Below are 16,135 nucleotides of genomic sequence, written 5' to 3'. Positions count from 1 at the left end.
GGGGTGCACAGGCAGTGGATCCCACTACAATCGTAAAGTGCTCTGCATAGAGCCCTATCTCCTTTGAGATGGAGACCAGAGTGCGACTCTGTGCTGGCTGATGTGCAACTTCCAAGACCAGAAGGAGACCTGGTCTTGACATAAGATGAAATTCCACCCAAGTAACTCCCTGCACTGACTGCACTATCCCTGTCCTGAACAAAGTACTCAATCTCTCAGCTGCTAAAGAAAAAGTATACATCTAAATGTGTCTTCTATTTTTGTTAAGGACAGAAAGAAATTGCATTGGCTTACACAGGTTCTATTGGGACCCATCTCAGTTCAGATTATTTTTCTGAACAATTGTTCATATATATCAGCAGAGCAAAAAATTACCAGATATATAAAAATACTCAGCAGTGTAAACAGAACATTCAGAGTGAATAACCCTGAGTAAAAAAACAAAAACAAAAGAGCTTCTTCTCCCTCCCCTGTTTCCTCTGTATATATATTTTTATAATTCTTATTCTTCCATTGCATTGATAAAATGACGGCAGGCTATTATGGCAAGGAAGGATAACAAGTCTTGAAGATAAAAAATATAACTGTAAAGCTGAAAAGAAAAATGGAATCCCAGTAGCAGTAAGCACAGCTAGCTTCCATCTGGCTTTCTAATGCCATTCTCCAATAAAAGGAAATCAGCATTCTTTGGAGAAATGGCTGATTCCAGGACTGGCACAGAAAATAGACAACATGAACCTGGAACATCCTGTAGTGCCAGAAAGTAATGTGCTCACAAGACAAAAACAGAAAAGCCACAATAACGGGGTCAAACAGGACATAGGAGACAAATGAAACAGCTCCCAATGGTCAAAGCTGTAAAAATATGAGCAACAAAGTGAATAAAGCAGTCATGGATTGCAATCCAAAATGTAAAATAAATACCCAGGAGTCCATACTGATATCAATAATGGAATAAATAAATAAACGGGAAGACAAAAGTCCCATGCAGAATAATCCCAAATAATTTATGTAGATACTCAGCCCACAAGGAAGTGAAATGTAACTCCCCACTCTTTATGTGTGGGCTGTGTATGGTGACTTTCTTCCGAAGAGTACAATATGGAAAGAGGGGAAAAGAGAACTCTACAGTAGAGACATCTGACAAACACCATCTCCACCAGATGATCAAGAACAATATCAACAGGGATAGGTCATGTTGATGTATGCATTCTTGATACAATGTGATGAAAATAAAACTTTGTTTCTGTGGTCTTCCTCCCTAACCTCAGTCTACATGAGAAAAACATCAAGCAAATCCCAACCGAGCAACATTCTACAAAATACCAGTACTCCTCAAAACCGTCAAAGTCATCAAAAACAAAGTCTTTAGAAACTGTCATCGCTTCAGGGAGCCTAAGGAGGCAAAATGACTAAATGTAATGAGGTGTTCTGCATGGGATGCTGGAACAGAGAAGGACATTAAGTAAAAACTAAGGAAATCTGAATAAGGTATGGACTTCAGTTAGAAATAACGCATTAATACTGTGATATTAGTTTGCTAATTGTAACAAATATGTGGTATTTATGTAACAAATGTAAGCTGTTAACAATAGAGGAAACTAGATGTGAGGCATGTGAGAACTTTCTGTACTACAATTGTCTTGTAAAACTTAATCTGTTCTTATAGAAAAAGTTGATTAAAGATCAAAAAAGAAGACAGAAAGACACTGGTAAAGTGTGGGAGAGAGTAGGCTGCTTCTGGGTCCTGGCAATGGGTGTCAGATTTTAGAGAAAAAGGAGCTGGATGGCTGTCTCCAGGGTAGAAAAACTTCAGTGGAAGTGAAGTTTCAGTGGAATTTTTAATTAATTTAATCTCAGTGGAAAATGTCAGCTGTTTTATGTGTCTTTGTGATTGGTATGTATCACCTTTCTTCCTCATTTTTATTAAAAAAATGGTGCAAATTGGGTTTCTTGAGCTTGTTACTTACCTTTTGGAACGCATATTAAAACGTAAAAATACTAAGGGGCGCCTGGGTGGCACGGCGGTTAAGCGTCTGCCTTCGGGTCAGGGCGTGATCCCGGTGTTATGGGATCGAGCCCCACATCAGGCTCTTCCACTATGAGCCTGCTTCTTCCTCTCCCACTCCCCCTGCTTGTGTTCCCTCTCTTGCTGGCTGTCTCTATCTCTGTCGAATAAATAAATAAAATCTTAAAAAAAAAAGTAAAAATATTAAAATATTCATAGATGGAAAAAAAAACACCTCAATAGAAGCTTTTAAGCAACAGATTGAGTTCTGCAGATAAATGAATTGGGAATTAAAAGACCCAACCCAGAAGTACCCCTCAGAAATCAGAAGTAGGAACAATGGTAAGAAATTTAAGGGAAAAACAAAGGCATGAGAAATAAGCTTAGGAGATCTCAATCTGTGTACAATAGGAATTATAGGAGAAAAAAAGAGAACTGGAGGTCAATGAACTAACAGAACAATTTTTTTTCTGGAGAAAGACTGTGGTCTTAAGATCAAATGGCCTACATGCTGGTCAGGAATAAAAAGCATAATGGCCACAACTAGACAAATTCTGGTGAAATTTCTGAGTTTTGAGGATGAAGATCATGCTGGCAGAAAGGGAAAGTTTCCAAAAAGGTTTCCTACAAAGGAAAAAGCAATAGTAACTTCATCAAAGACGGAACCAAAACTAAAATTACAGACTATTAAGAAATTAATGCAAATGAGCTAACTAAATACCAAAAACCTCGCGATGCTGCCCAGGCTGTGTTCCAAAGGTGGCTCCTGATCTGCTCACAGCTGTGTTATCCCGGGAAAGTTACTTAACTTTTTAAAGCTTCAATCCGTCATCTGAAATAATAATATCAGTTACATCCATGGTGCTAATTATGCACCAGACACCGTTCTGGGGCCTTTCCGGACTAATTTATCCCCCACAACAGCCCTATAATGTAGACGGTATGATTATCCCATGTTATAGCTGAGGAAACAAGCACAGAGAAGTCACTTGCATGAGGTCACAAAGTTAGAAGTGGCAGAAATCATCTCACATGAGTCTGCACTCATCACCACTAAGCTGTAAAGACTTCTTATGAAGCCTTAGGCAGTGTTAACCAGGATTCAGTGGGATAATGCAAATAAAACACATAGCCCTCTGCTTGCCATCCAATGTACTCAGTAACTGAAGCTGCTGTTTGTTTACAAAATGAAGCAAACACAACTCAAGGAGCTAGAAGCAGAACAAAAAAATAAATCCAAATCCAGTAAGAAGGAATGCAAGTACATAAAACGCTACGTTAGAAAGATAAGAAAAACCAAGCATAGAATTGATAAAAGCATAAGTTGAATATCTGAAAATAATCGAATACACAAATTTCTTACATGTTTTTTCAAAGAGAAAACGTGGGTAAAATGTACAATCTCACCACTTTGTTAGCATAAATCTGGGATCCTTTTCTAGGAATATGCACATTAAAAATTAAGAAGCAGAAAAGCTAAAAGAGCATTAAAAAGAGAAAAACCAGAAAAATTCCAAAAAATTAATGCTCCAAAGCCATCAGATCCAGGTTTTCCGGACAGGTTTATCAGAACTTAATTCATTCAGCAATTATTTTTTTTAAAGAAACTTTATTTCCCATCAAGCTTATTTCCATTTTCTGCTTAAAAGTCTGGAAAAACAGGGGTGCCTGGGTGGCTCAGTTGGTTGTGCAGGGGACTCCTGGTTTCTGTTCAGGGCACGATCTCAGGGGCCTGAAACCGAGCCCCCCATGGGGCTCTGCCCTGAGCATGGAGCCCGCTTAGGAGTCTCTCTCCTTCTCCTTCTGGCCCCCCTCCCCCCCAACGCTCGCACGCACGCGTGCATGTGCATGTGTGTGCTCTCTCTCGTTCTCATAAATACATAAATAAAATCTTAAAAAAAAAAAGAGTCTAGAAAAACACCTTAAGACCACTGGGTGGTCGTTCCTACCCATTAGCTGCGGTCCCTGCTCAGTGGCGGCGGAGGGCTGCCGTCTTCTGTCTGGACGGGCTGCATAAGCACGGAGGCGCCCTCTCCCTTCACACAAGCTTGCACGTCGGGGTGAGTAGCAGTAAATTGGGTAGCTGGAACAGTCCATGCACCCTGAAGTTCCTCCCAGAGCAACCCCTTTCAGCAGGAGCCTGCATTTCCTTCTCAACAATCTCCCAGAACTAGATGTTAGGCATGGCCTCTCGCCAGTGCTCATGGGAAATGGTGCCGCACGTGCGCAGAACTGCCTGGGCCAGCACTTTCCCGCTTCCCTCCCCCGCTGAGAGAACTCCCTTGTTGCTGCAGGGGCTGGCAGTGTCTGCAAAGCACAGCGGAGAGTCTGTGTTACACAGGGCGATGGTAGGCAGATTATCTAAGAGGCCTCCGTGAGGGGCTGGTGGTCAGCTGGGGTCAGTAAGCTCCAGAAGTCATGGCTCGTGGATAGGGTTAGTGAAGGTCATGGCAGCAAAGTGGCCAGCAACAGGACTGGCTCGAGGGGCAGCAGCAAACTTCAGGATAACCCGCCAGTCAGAATTCCTGGAGGGTATAGGACACTGACCTCAGTCAGGTTTTCAATGGCAACAATGGCACGAGCTGCTGGCAGAAACTTCTCCCAGGTTCTCTTCAGACTTAATGACATAAGATACCGTTGCTTTTCCTTTTGCAAATATACTGTTCCATTTGCAAGTCAAGGTTGGTGCCACCTAAGTGGGTTCTTGCTGCAAGGAATTTGAAGACATCTTCCTCCTTCACCTGCAGGACATCAAGTGCTTTGGCCATTGTGAAAGTTACCCTTTAAGGTACGACGGGTACCCAGAACAATGCCATATGGACCCCTTTCTGGGTACCACAGAAAGGCCAGGAAATATTCCAGTTGCTGTTCTAATTGCTGTGTCCCAGGCACTGTTTTGTCACTGGGTTTGTGGAGATGAGCAAGAAAAATCTCTTACTCTTCAGAGAGGAGTAAGGGAACCACAGCAACAAAAAAAATCGCATACTATCTCTACTCTTCCAAAGTACAGAAAATGATGGAAAGCTTCCTAATTCACATTAGAAGGATAGGGTAACCCTGACCAAAATCCTGACCACAAAAAAGGGAAAATTAAGAATGAACTCATAAATGTAGATGATGTAGGTAATGTGTTAACCATTTCTCCTTCTGAAAGAGAATTTGGCCTTACCATTAATGTTTTTTTTAGCTTTGTTCCCCCTGAAAACCAAATGAAGGTAAAAGGTCAACTAGTCCTGATCGGCACAAATATCTAGACTGGGAGGAGTCTAAATGAACTATAAATTCCTCATGAGGACACCACAGCCTTGGGCTCCCGAGTGAAGGGACCTTGGAAGCTACACCTATTGATTTCTTCCAAGAGATATTGACAACTATGGGGCACAAGGCTTTTAAGCCAGAATCATGCCCATCCCCTCCAAATGGGAGTTTGCTTCACACCTGAGCCATTTCATTTCTACAGCTAAATGAATAGCTCCTGATCCTTACAGGATCGTTCCCAGTGAGAGGAACAGCTAATGCTGTCATCTTGGCAAACTATGCTCCATCTACTCTTCAGAGGAGATACATACAAAGTGTAACCTATGGTGGTCTTATGAGTCTGAATGCTTAGTTGAGCCTATGTTTTGTTGAGTGTTTGATTGAGCCAAAGAAGACCTCCCAGTGGGCATTAAAGATAAAATCCAAAAGGAAGGAGTAGCAAATTGCAGCATTTTTTTTTTTAATGGTGATACAGTATGACCAAATAGAACTTATGCCAGGAATGTAAGGATGGCTCAACATTTGGTAATCTAGTAAAAGAATTTATCACATGAATTACTGAAAAGATAATTCATGATCCTGACAGGAACTGAAAAGACATTTGATAAAATTCAGCTATCATTTCTAATAGCTTGGCCAACTAGAAATTCAAAACTATTCCCTAATATGAAATCAATAGCAAGTATGATATTTAAATGGAAAATATTGGAAGCATTCCCAGTGAAATGAAGAAAATAGCAGCAATGCTTATTACTACAAAAAAAAGAAAGAAGGAAGGAAGGAAAGAAAACAGAAAGAAAAAAGAAACAAGACATGGTATTCTAAAGGAATTGATTGCAGCATCTGGGATCAGCACACTTGGGCTGGCTGCCTGTTTTGTTTTTGTTTTGTTTTGTTTTTTTGCCTGTTTTTCTTTTAAATAAAGTTTTATTGGGACAAAGCCATACTCATTGATTTACATTATGTCTATAGCTACTTTTTTTGTTACAACCAAAGAGTTCAGTAGTTGCAAACAGAGACCATATGGTTTACAAAGTTCAAAATATTTACTATCTGGATGTTAAAGAAAAAGTATAAGGAGAACCATTATTTTCAAAGGGAAACATCCACTTAAGAAAAAGACTAAAGAGAATCAGCTGAAAATCATTAGAACTAAATACCATTAGAATATCATTAGAATATCATTAGAACTAACAAGAGAGTTCAGTAGTTGGTGGGTATAAGATAAAGATATAAACATTAATGAATCTATTCTGTTAGATTGCATCATTTGGCCCTAATTCCTCAGTCCTCCCCGTAGAGAAGTTCTTTGCCATGTAATTGTTCAGTGCACCCTCACCATGGGCAAGGTGACCTTGCTCACTGATCACTGATGAGCTCCACGGCTTTCTTTGGCATTGGGATGTTGGCAGAAGTGATACAACAGAGGCTTGAGATGAAACTGAGCATTGGCCTTACTCCTCTTATACTTCCTCCACTACCGTGAGCATAATGTTTCTGGATTATCTCACTCTTCTTGTGTTTGTGAGAGCTGAGATGCTCTGACCAAAACAGCTGTATCTGGAGTCTATCTTCAGGCCCAAAGCCATACTTTGATATACTGATTACATTCAGTGGACTTGAGATAAAGTCTATATAGTTGGGTCAGCAGAAATAAAGATTGGGGGCGCCTGGGTGGCACAGCGGTTAAGCGTCTGCCTTCGGCTCAGGGCGTGATCCCGGCGTTGTGGGATCGAGCCCCACATCAGTCTCCTCCGCTATGAGCCTGCTTCTTCCTCTCCCACTCCCCCTGCTTGTGTTCCCTCTCTCGCTGGCTGTCTCTATCTCTGTCAAATAAATAAATAAAATCTTAAAAAAAAAAAGAAACAGAGATTGATATATGGCATAGCGGACAAGAGCACAGGCTCTGGGATCAGATAAATCCAGTTCAAGTTGCTAGCTGTGTGATTAAGGCAAACCTCTTAGCCTCTCTGAACTTCAACATCTGTAAAGTGGGGCTAGTAAAGACTGTGCAGAAAGCCAAGAGACATAATATATATAAAGTATGTAATATATTGCCTTGCATATAGTAAGGGTTCAGCAAATTCTAATGCTCTCCCCAGTGTGATCCAAAACAGGAGTTCTCGTCCTTTCTAAATTAGATGTATGCCAATAAAGTGTCCACTGCAAGCAGGGGAGGGCAGGGTCCCACAGTCTCTAAGAAACATAGGGGCAGGTTTCAGCTGATAATGGGCTGTATCAGTGGGAAAATGTAAAAAGTGCATTTACAAGGATGGCCTGGATCGTTACTCACTGGCGGTGAGGAGGAGCAGAAGCTGAGAAGAGAGGAATGAGCCCAGATCTTGGAGCTCTGGAAATTGCTTGGAAGCTAAACTCAGAGCAGTGGGCCCCAGGGCCACGGGACCCAGGATGTGCGTCGGAGGAATGTGAGGGGAGAGGTCCAGAGCACCCACCTAGAAATCACCCTCCCTGGGGGAGAATCCCCTGTAGGGATAAGTGCATCCAGTGGGGCTTGCCCCTCATGGTTGGTTGGGAAATAATGACTTCGAAATAACTATTTGATTAAGAAATTAGTGCTTGAGGATTCTCATAACTAGTTATCTCCTGGCTCTTTAGAGGAAAAGGCAGAATGGGTTTTACTTAGAAATTTTGTGTCTTCTTTTGTGTGTCATTTCATGCTGTGGCTTCCTAGAACAAATAACCATGTTGCTTTATTCCTAGAGCTATAATCCATGACACATGGGTGTTTAATCACAAAACAAAAATGTCAAACTTTATCTTTGAAACAAAATAAATGGTTGAGTATTGTATTTTCTCACGTATTGTAAAATACGTTATCTACACTGAATCTTGGTAAGCATCCCACTCTCCAATCTTCTTGATATTTAAAACAGGTGAGTAATTAATTTCTGAGCTTGGTGTATTTCCTCTGTAGGAGATCATTTGCTTACTCACATTCTGGTATAACAATAAATCCTGAAAGCTAAACCTCAAAAGCTATAGACTTTGCTAGATAAACATCTGCTATTGTAATCGTGTTTTAAACTGCAGAGCTGCCATTTAAATATTCTTAATTCTTTTCATTTTTATCACTGAGTGGCTGGAAAGGTAGAAAAGAACTGTAAAGAAGAGTCACCTAACTCTCTCCCTCTCCCTGTTTCTTCCTCAACACAGTCAGAGTTCCCACACTTGACATGCCTTCTTCATGTAGTGACTATGAGAACTGGACGGGAGAAGAGATTGAAAAGCTTTCCAAAGTTCTGAAGGGACTGCCCCGCAGGAGGGTGTATTTTGTTGATTGCTTACTCCCACTTCAAATGCTTTCTTTGCTCAGATTTTGTGAATGTTATATCTGTTCTTTGTTACTGATCTACTGGGAACATGTCTTGGTCATTTTATAAATAATATACATTAAATACATTTTTACAAAATTAAAGTCATTCATCTTCCATTCACTTAACCAGCAATTCCTGAGCACTTAGTATAGACCGAGCCCTGGAAATACAATAATAAACCGGAGTCCAGCATCATATACTTTGCATGGAACTCAATCCTACTTCGAGGAATAGACGCAAGACAGGATCGTACAGATTGCAATGTCTACTGTGGTCATGGAGGGCCTCATGGAGGAAGTGGCATTTGAGTTGAAGCTGGAAGGATGAGAACAAGCCATACATGGAAGAGCTGAGGAAGAATATTCCAGGCAAAGCTTAGCAAGAACAAAGGCCCGGTGGCTGGAAATAGAAAGCAACCAATGTGACTATTGGGTGGGAGGTAAGAGGAAGAGCAGAATATGAGCATAGTCTGGACCAGACCAGATCACATTTCCAAGTGGAAATGTGGTTCCCTCTTGAGGAAGCATCCCAAATTGAATACCCCAGACCTTCTATGAGGTGGGACTGAGTTATCCAACCCAGATTCCTGTCTGGGTGAGTGTTGGTGATACATGGATGCTTGGAAAGGCTAGGTAACCTGCCCAAGGAGCACTGGTGTCACTGATGACATTTCCCTGCAACAGTACTTGGGGGTAGATACGAGGGTGGGTGACCCAAGGCCAGTTGGTCAGGCCAGGATTTGGCCCAGAGAGAAAGGAATGTTAATTCACCCACTTTTCTCCTGACTTCAATATGTGGGTCTCTTCCCATAAACCAGGACCTACCTGAGATACCATTGACGGTAGGTACCTGACTAAACCAAGAAAAGACCTTTGGCTCATGGGACCAGGAAGCTCAGGAGATAACGGGCCTCCAGCATTTCAGAGAACATGGCAGCTGATGATTCCAGAGCTTCCCCTGCCCTGCCCTCCAGGGGAATAACCGGAAGGGCAATGGGAAGAGAGACCCTCAGGCCATCAACTCCTAGCTCGACATTTCCGGGGAGGGGACGCTCATAGATGATGTCTGCTGAAAACGTGGAATGTGCCGCGGGAAGTACGCCAGGCGCAGACAGTAAGTCTGACGTCTACCAGACAGTAAACATGTTAGGCTGTTCTTTGTTAATTATTTTTCATTCAACCCTTCAAAAAAGTTAAAAATGATTCTTGATTTGTAGGCCTTACACTGGATCTGGCCAAGTGGCTTATGGTTGGTTGACATCTACACTGGACTACATGGTCCCATCAAACATCAAACTTAAGCACTGAGGAAACATTTCTTTCAATCTTTACAAGACTCTTCTGAGGTAGACCTTACATGACAACCGCAATCCCATCCCCCTCCCCATCCACATCCTTGTTTTACAGTCAGGAACTAGAAGGATCAGAGGCCAAGCAACTTGCCCACATCCATATGGCCAGCAAGTGATAGAAGACTGGACCCCAGCCAGTCTGACTGGAGGGTCACGGGTGTTAACCACCACACTCTCTCATCCCCCTCTGATAACTGGACATATGGCTTTGGACAAGCCTACTTTTCTTTCTGGGTTTAGCCTCCATCTGTACAGTAAGAGGGGCAGCGCACTGTTTTCCTTAGGGTGAGAGGAACACCTGAGGCGATGGGAAGTGATTTTCATGCCTCATGTGCTCGGCATTAAATAATACCGATCCACACAATGAGAAGGTGACGGCTTTTCAAGTCTCTTTTGGGTCTTCCAATGATGTTAGGAAAAAAAGGTTCAATCGGATGCTGGCACATCTTTGACATTTCTCTAGCACATGCCAATTTCCATTTCTAGAAGAGATATCCATTTTTACTGAGCTTCAAGATGCAGGGTCTCCCGTAGGCAGTGATATCAAGCTAGAATTTAGTACCGCTATTATGGTCTCATTGTCACCGTCTATCGTTGCTCTCATGATTTTATTTTTCTTGTTTTTTTATGATTATTTCTATTTCTGTAAAGTGTATACGTTGCTATTGCTACAATTCTCTTGTCCGTTCCTGCATAGTTATAACATGGCCTCAGAAGCTCTTGCCATCACGTCCACGCTCAAATTGCAATAAGGGTGTAAGGGCAGGTCTCAGCTGCTTTTTGCCTCCTGTTAACTGGAAAAGCTAAAGAATTCTGGAGGCACTGCATTGATCAGAACACGCCACGTGGCCCCCTGCAGCAGCACAGCAGAGAGACTGAAAAAGTGGGTGTTTGGCTGCGTCCATTTCCACCCCGAGCTAGTGAGGGTTCTATCAGCAAGCGAAGGGCATTGCTACCAGACTCTGTCATCAAAGTGCTTGCCGTAGGCTGCCAGGCCTCTGCAACTTCTTCTTAGTGCCTGCAGACAACAGGCGTGGAGCTGCAGGAGGCTTTAGGCAAGTTGCAAAAAGCCCATTTCTTTTTCCCTTGTTTGCTCCCGAGAGACCTCCCTTCCCCATAATCTGTCACTACTCCTAAGGAATGGCATGAACGGGACAGCAATGTTACCACACTCAAGACAGCACTGGTGACAAAATCCTATGAGTTGTTCCCACTCGCTAGTATGGCTCAAAGTGCTAAGTGAAAGAATCCCACTTTCTCAGTCTCTAGTGTGTGGAAGATGCATTTTCTTAAGCCCACACACCTCCAGACACACGCCCCAGAAATGAGATGGGAAACCTTATAAAATCATAGTTTTTGTGTACCTGTCTTACAATTTCAAAAGCTGCTTTTCACATTAATGTCTTGAATCAACAAGCATTTAGTGACAGCCCGCTGTTCCTCAGAGGCCTGCCCAGGTGTTGAAGAGGTAAGGGTGAACTGGATACACAGGGGGCATACATCCTGGGGGAGAGGCAGACAAAAAACACGCAAAGAAGCAGGAGAGCAGGGTTATGAGCTGAACCTGGGAGCCAGCTTTCTGAGCTTCAATATGAAATTTGTTGTTTCCTGGCTGTGTGGCTTTGGACAAATTACTTGCGTCTCTGTGCCTCAGCTTCCCCATCTATAAAACAATGGGGATAGTCATAGTACTTATTTCATAGGGCGACAGTGAGACAACTTTCTGGCTCATAGTGATAAAAACAGCCTCATCCAAGGGCCAGGAAGCTAAGATACAGTGTTTTAAAAGATTAAAAAAGGGCTCAGGTCATGATCTCAAGGTAGTGCGACTGAGCCCCACATCGGGCTCCACGCTTAGCAGGGAGTCTGCTGGAGAGTCTCTCTCCCTCTGCACCTCCCCTTACACACACGCACACTCTCTCTCTCAAATAAATAAATAAATCTTAAAAAAAATAAAAGATAAAAAATGGGGATGACAAATTAGTACCTACGTCATTTGGTGGCTGTATGTAGCACATGGCTTAATTCCCATCCAGGGCTTAAAATGGTGCCCTGTAGGCAGTGAGTGCTCAATGTTAGCTCTTCCCCCGTTTCAAGGGCCGAGTGTTGACTGGGTGCTGTGCAGTGCTACATCATTTCCCTGAAGACACTAAGGAATCCTCCAGGCCAATTTTAACAGACACTGTTGCTACACTCTTGCAGGTACAGCTGAAGAGTTCCTCCTTTAAAGGATACTCGCACAAAGTTGCATTTGTATGAGGTGGAGAATCTGGCCCCAGGCATGAAAAACACTTGAGATTTGAGACTAAAGTGTAGTAAGATTAAGGCTGCGATGACTTCACCAGCGTGAGCTTGCAAAACCCTGACAGAGCAGCTCGCAGGCATGATTTCTCATTCTCCCGCCCCCTCCTGGCCCTTCATTAGAATACCCCTGACTGGCTAATATATCAGCATTTCCAATAAAGTAAAAAGGGGAAAATACAGACCTGGGCTTTCATGGAAAATATTCTAACTCTCACAACTAGAGTATCTGCCTTAAAAAAAAAGTATGGTTTTAAGATCTTTAACTTTTCCTTCAGCATCTCTGTACCCAACTTTTTGAAAAGCATCTTTTCTGGGGAATGACATTTCTTAGCACAATGTCACATAGTTTTTGCCAAGTGACTCAGTTCGATGTATACATACTTTTTTTCAATGTCAAGTGACCCAACCTTACGTAGAAAAAGTGGGCACCTGGTATCAGTTTGATGTCAGGGTTTTTCCAGGTTTGCAAGGGAGCTTTAAATACGACTCAATTTCAAGGCATCGGCAAGCCAACTTGCACCTCTGTGTCAAGATGACCCTGCCCACCGTGGTCCTTGCCTCTATCCTGCTCCTCTGCTCCGTGACCAGCCAGAAGTGTACGACATTTACAGGGATCCTAGATGTCACGTACCTCATTGACAAACTGCAGGTAAGTTGCGGGGGGTGGCGGGGGGCAGCGCCGAAGACAACTACTGCAAATTTAGGTGAAACATTAAGAATCAAAAACTCACCGCCACCCATTATGGGCTCTTGTTTTTCTACTTACTTTAGGAAGATTCAACTTCAAAATGCAACTGCACCGGCACCAGTGTGAGTGAATGCTCTTTTAAGAACTTTTCAAACTTATTTTCATGTTTGCATCTGACATCTTCACTCTGGAATTTTTCTTTTGCAGGTGACCAGTTGTTTGTGTCTGCCCATTCCTTCCGTAAGTAGACTGAAAGAATATAATCTTGACGTTGTATTCTTTAAAAGTTTTCAAGTAAAAACGAATTGCTCTATTTGGCATTTTAAGTAAGAAAATGTTACTCAATTGTAATTATTACAGTTCAGTGTTCCCTTTCAAAAGCAGGCTCCTGAAATTCTATACCATATACATCACTTTGTATTTAGTCGGCTTTATGCCCTTTCAGAGTTTGAACACTATTCAACACTTCAAAAAGAATCTTGTGTGTCTTTTTTGATTAGTGGCCATGCATACAATTAAATCACACTAGAGCTGAGAATATCAGAATATAGCTTGTATCATATTGCTTACTGATTTATTTCCTAAAACTCAAGGGTTGCAAAACGAGTACGTAAAATTAACTCTTCTTTCCTCTTGCATGAACTATCCAGGTGCTGCTATACCTTCTCTCCCCTTCCCTTCCTTCCTATTTGTCTTTTTAGCTGGTTTAGTCTTGAGCAGTTTGAATGCTGGGAGGTTAGGGTGTCTAAGGCAGAGGGAAAGTGGATGTAGGCAAAGAGGAAGTGTGGCAGGAACTTTCTGATTTAGGTGAGGAGGGAGGTGCCTCCTGCATTATTCTCGTCCCAGGCAAGGCCTGGGAGAATCTAAGCTTCTCACCTTAGCTGGGGTCAGATGTCACACCCCATGGGGTGCATCCCTTAGATGAGACGAGTGTGGGGTGCCTTCTGAGGAGGGACCACACATCTATGGCCCAGGCCAGTCCCTCAGTTTATGGTCCACGATTTTAGCTACTGCTGAAACACCGGCTCTATTCAATTGACACATCCCAACAGACTGGCGTGAGAAGGGATTTCCTTTCTCTCTACTTTGGAACTTACTACTACAGGACATAGAACGGACGAACATCAGGTGCAAAGGAGACTAGGACTAGTTGTTTTCCAGCATCCATAGGCTTTGTGTTCCTTGGATGGAGCATACTGGAAATCTCCAAGGAGTGTCACTGAGGAAAAAGAGCCTCTCCTTGAAGTACTGAAGATCATTTCCTAGACTGGGAAGGGACCTGTCTAAAAATAATACCAGTTCAGGTTACATGGGTTAAATTAAAAGAGTGTCTGAAAGCATTCTCTTTGTGATTCTTCTCACTGTGGTCTTCAGGGTGTTTCTTTTAATAAATTCGTTTTATTTTCCAGGACAACTGCACCACAGTATGCTTCCAGGAAGGTCTGTCCCAGATGACCAACTCCACAGCGGAAACAAGATATCCCCTGATTTTCAATCGAGTAAAAAAAACAGTCCTAAAGAACAAGTGCCAGGTGAGTTTGTTTTTATCTGTGATACCTCTGCTTAGCTGTTTTTATGCGAGGGTCAATGACAACTCTATTGAAATGAAAAAGGATGGTAAAGTGGGAATGAGTAGTTCAAGGTCAATAAGAGACCTCTAAGAAATTTACTCAGAATGACAGTAGTAAATTGAGATCTGCCCCAGATCGCCCATTATTCCCTCTAGTTTAAAAAAATACAAGCATGTTGCCATTCACTTCTTTCCACCCTATTGAATAATGAAAGCATCTGCCCTGATTGTAGTAAGAGACTGAAATCTGGAGGATCAGAGCTGTGCCTGGAAGGATACTAAGTTACACTAGGGCATGTTCTCTTCTTCAGCATAGGCCCTGGTCCCTGGAGGGAGAGGAGCCAGGAACTCTCTGGGAATTAACATCTCCACAGGTGTCCCCAGAAGGCTGAGAGCCCTTCCTTCAGCTCCTTAACTGAGCTCCTTACCATCAGCAGCGTGTAGTTCTAAATGTTTAATATTTACTGTTTCATTACAACATCATTTTAGTAACAACTGTTTCAATGATCATTTATCACCCTCACTTTATGAGAGGAGGAAACAGATGATCAGTGAGCTTAACCAATTTGCCTAAGGCTAGATACTTAATAAGATAATAAGAGTTGAGATCAGAAGTCTGGTCTATCTGACCCCAAAATCCCACTCTTAGTCACGACCCTGGAAGGACAACAAAATAGGATAATAAAATGTTAGGACTCAAAGAATCCTGAGTTTTTCTCTAATGAGGAGATTTAGGACCATTTGATAGGGGTGTGTGTGTGTGTGTGTGTCTCACCCCTGAAACAGTAGCAGAAAGTCAACCATCTACACTGTCTACACAACATGCTAGCCCTGGACCTTCCCATGCATTTGCTCTCTGTCTCAGACCCCCGCTGCCTGCACACCCCGCCCCACCACACCCCTACCCCAGCTCAGGGCTGCAAGCAGGGTGGTTCTAGGTCCACACTGTTTTAGTCACTCTGTCTTTGCTAACTTTTCTCCCCACAGTTGTTTTCCTGTGAACAGCCATGTAACCAAACCACAACAGGCAACACGCTGACGTTTCTGCAGAGTCTCCGGGAAGTTCTCCAGAAACAAAGGGCAATGGACAAAGTATGAAGATGAAATATTATTTATGCTATTTATTGAATGAAAAAACCTCCTCTTTAAGTTGGGGCCATTAAAAAATCAAGTAAAGCCATGCTAAATCAAACTCAGCTGTAATAACTTGTTTAAAATCGTATGTCTTTATTTTGGAATAAATATATATGAAGAAAACACAATCTGGTCTTTAGGTGCTTATTCTTTCCTTGCTGCTCAGGAAAAGAGCAAGCTACGAACACCGTTTAAGGGACTGAATGGATCAAGGACTCCTGTAATAAAAAGATTCCTTATCCTGAACAGACTGGGAGTCCCACTGGCCATGCCTGGCGACATAGAGGGGGCAGTCTGAGGGCTGCTCTTAGGGAGGTTCAGGGCATGCCTGCCGGACCCCTCCCTGTGGGTGCTGGGGGAGGGATGCTCAGGGCACTGCCAAGGAGTGCAGGCCACTGAGAAACCACCCATGTACCTGAAACGGGAGAAGCCAGTGTGGTAAGCCCAGGAGGTGGGAGTCTACCCAGGAATGTGGGCACCGATACCC

General features: G+C 42.8%; 1 protein-coding gene across 1 annotated transcript; it reads left to right on the top strand.

Moving 5' to 3' along the window:
• The first annotated feature begins 12,788 nt into the window (after nucleotides 1-12,788).
• On the top strand, nucleotides 12,789-15,612 carry IL9 (interleukin 9). The gene is made up of 5 exons (XM_011224791.1): nucleotides 12,789-12,905; nucleotides 13,028-13,066; nucleotides 13,152-13,184; nucleotides 14,354-14,476; nucleotides 15,502-15,612. Exons 1-5 carry the CDS (start codon nucleotides 12,789-12,791, stop codon nucleotides 15,610-15,612), a joined length of 423 nt encoding a protein of 140 aa, XP_011223093.1.
• The last annotated feature ends 523 nt before the right edge of the window (nucleotides 15,613-16,135 follow it).

Source organism: Ailuropoda melanoleuca, chromosome 3 (genome assembly GCF_002007445.2).
Source record: "Ailuropoda melanoleuca isolate Jingjing chromosome 3, ASM200744v2, whole genome shotgun sequence".
NCBI classification, from domain to species: Eukaryota; Metazoa; Chordata; class Mammalia; order Carnivora; family Ursidae; genus Ailuropoda; species Ailuropoda melanoleuca.
This window is presented reverse-complemented; position numbering and strand designations above follow the sequence as displayed.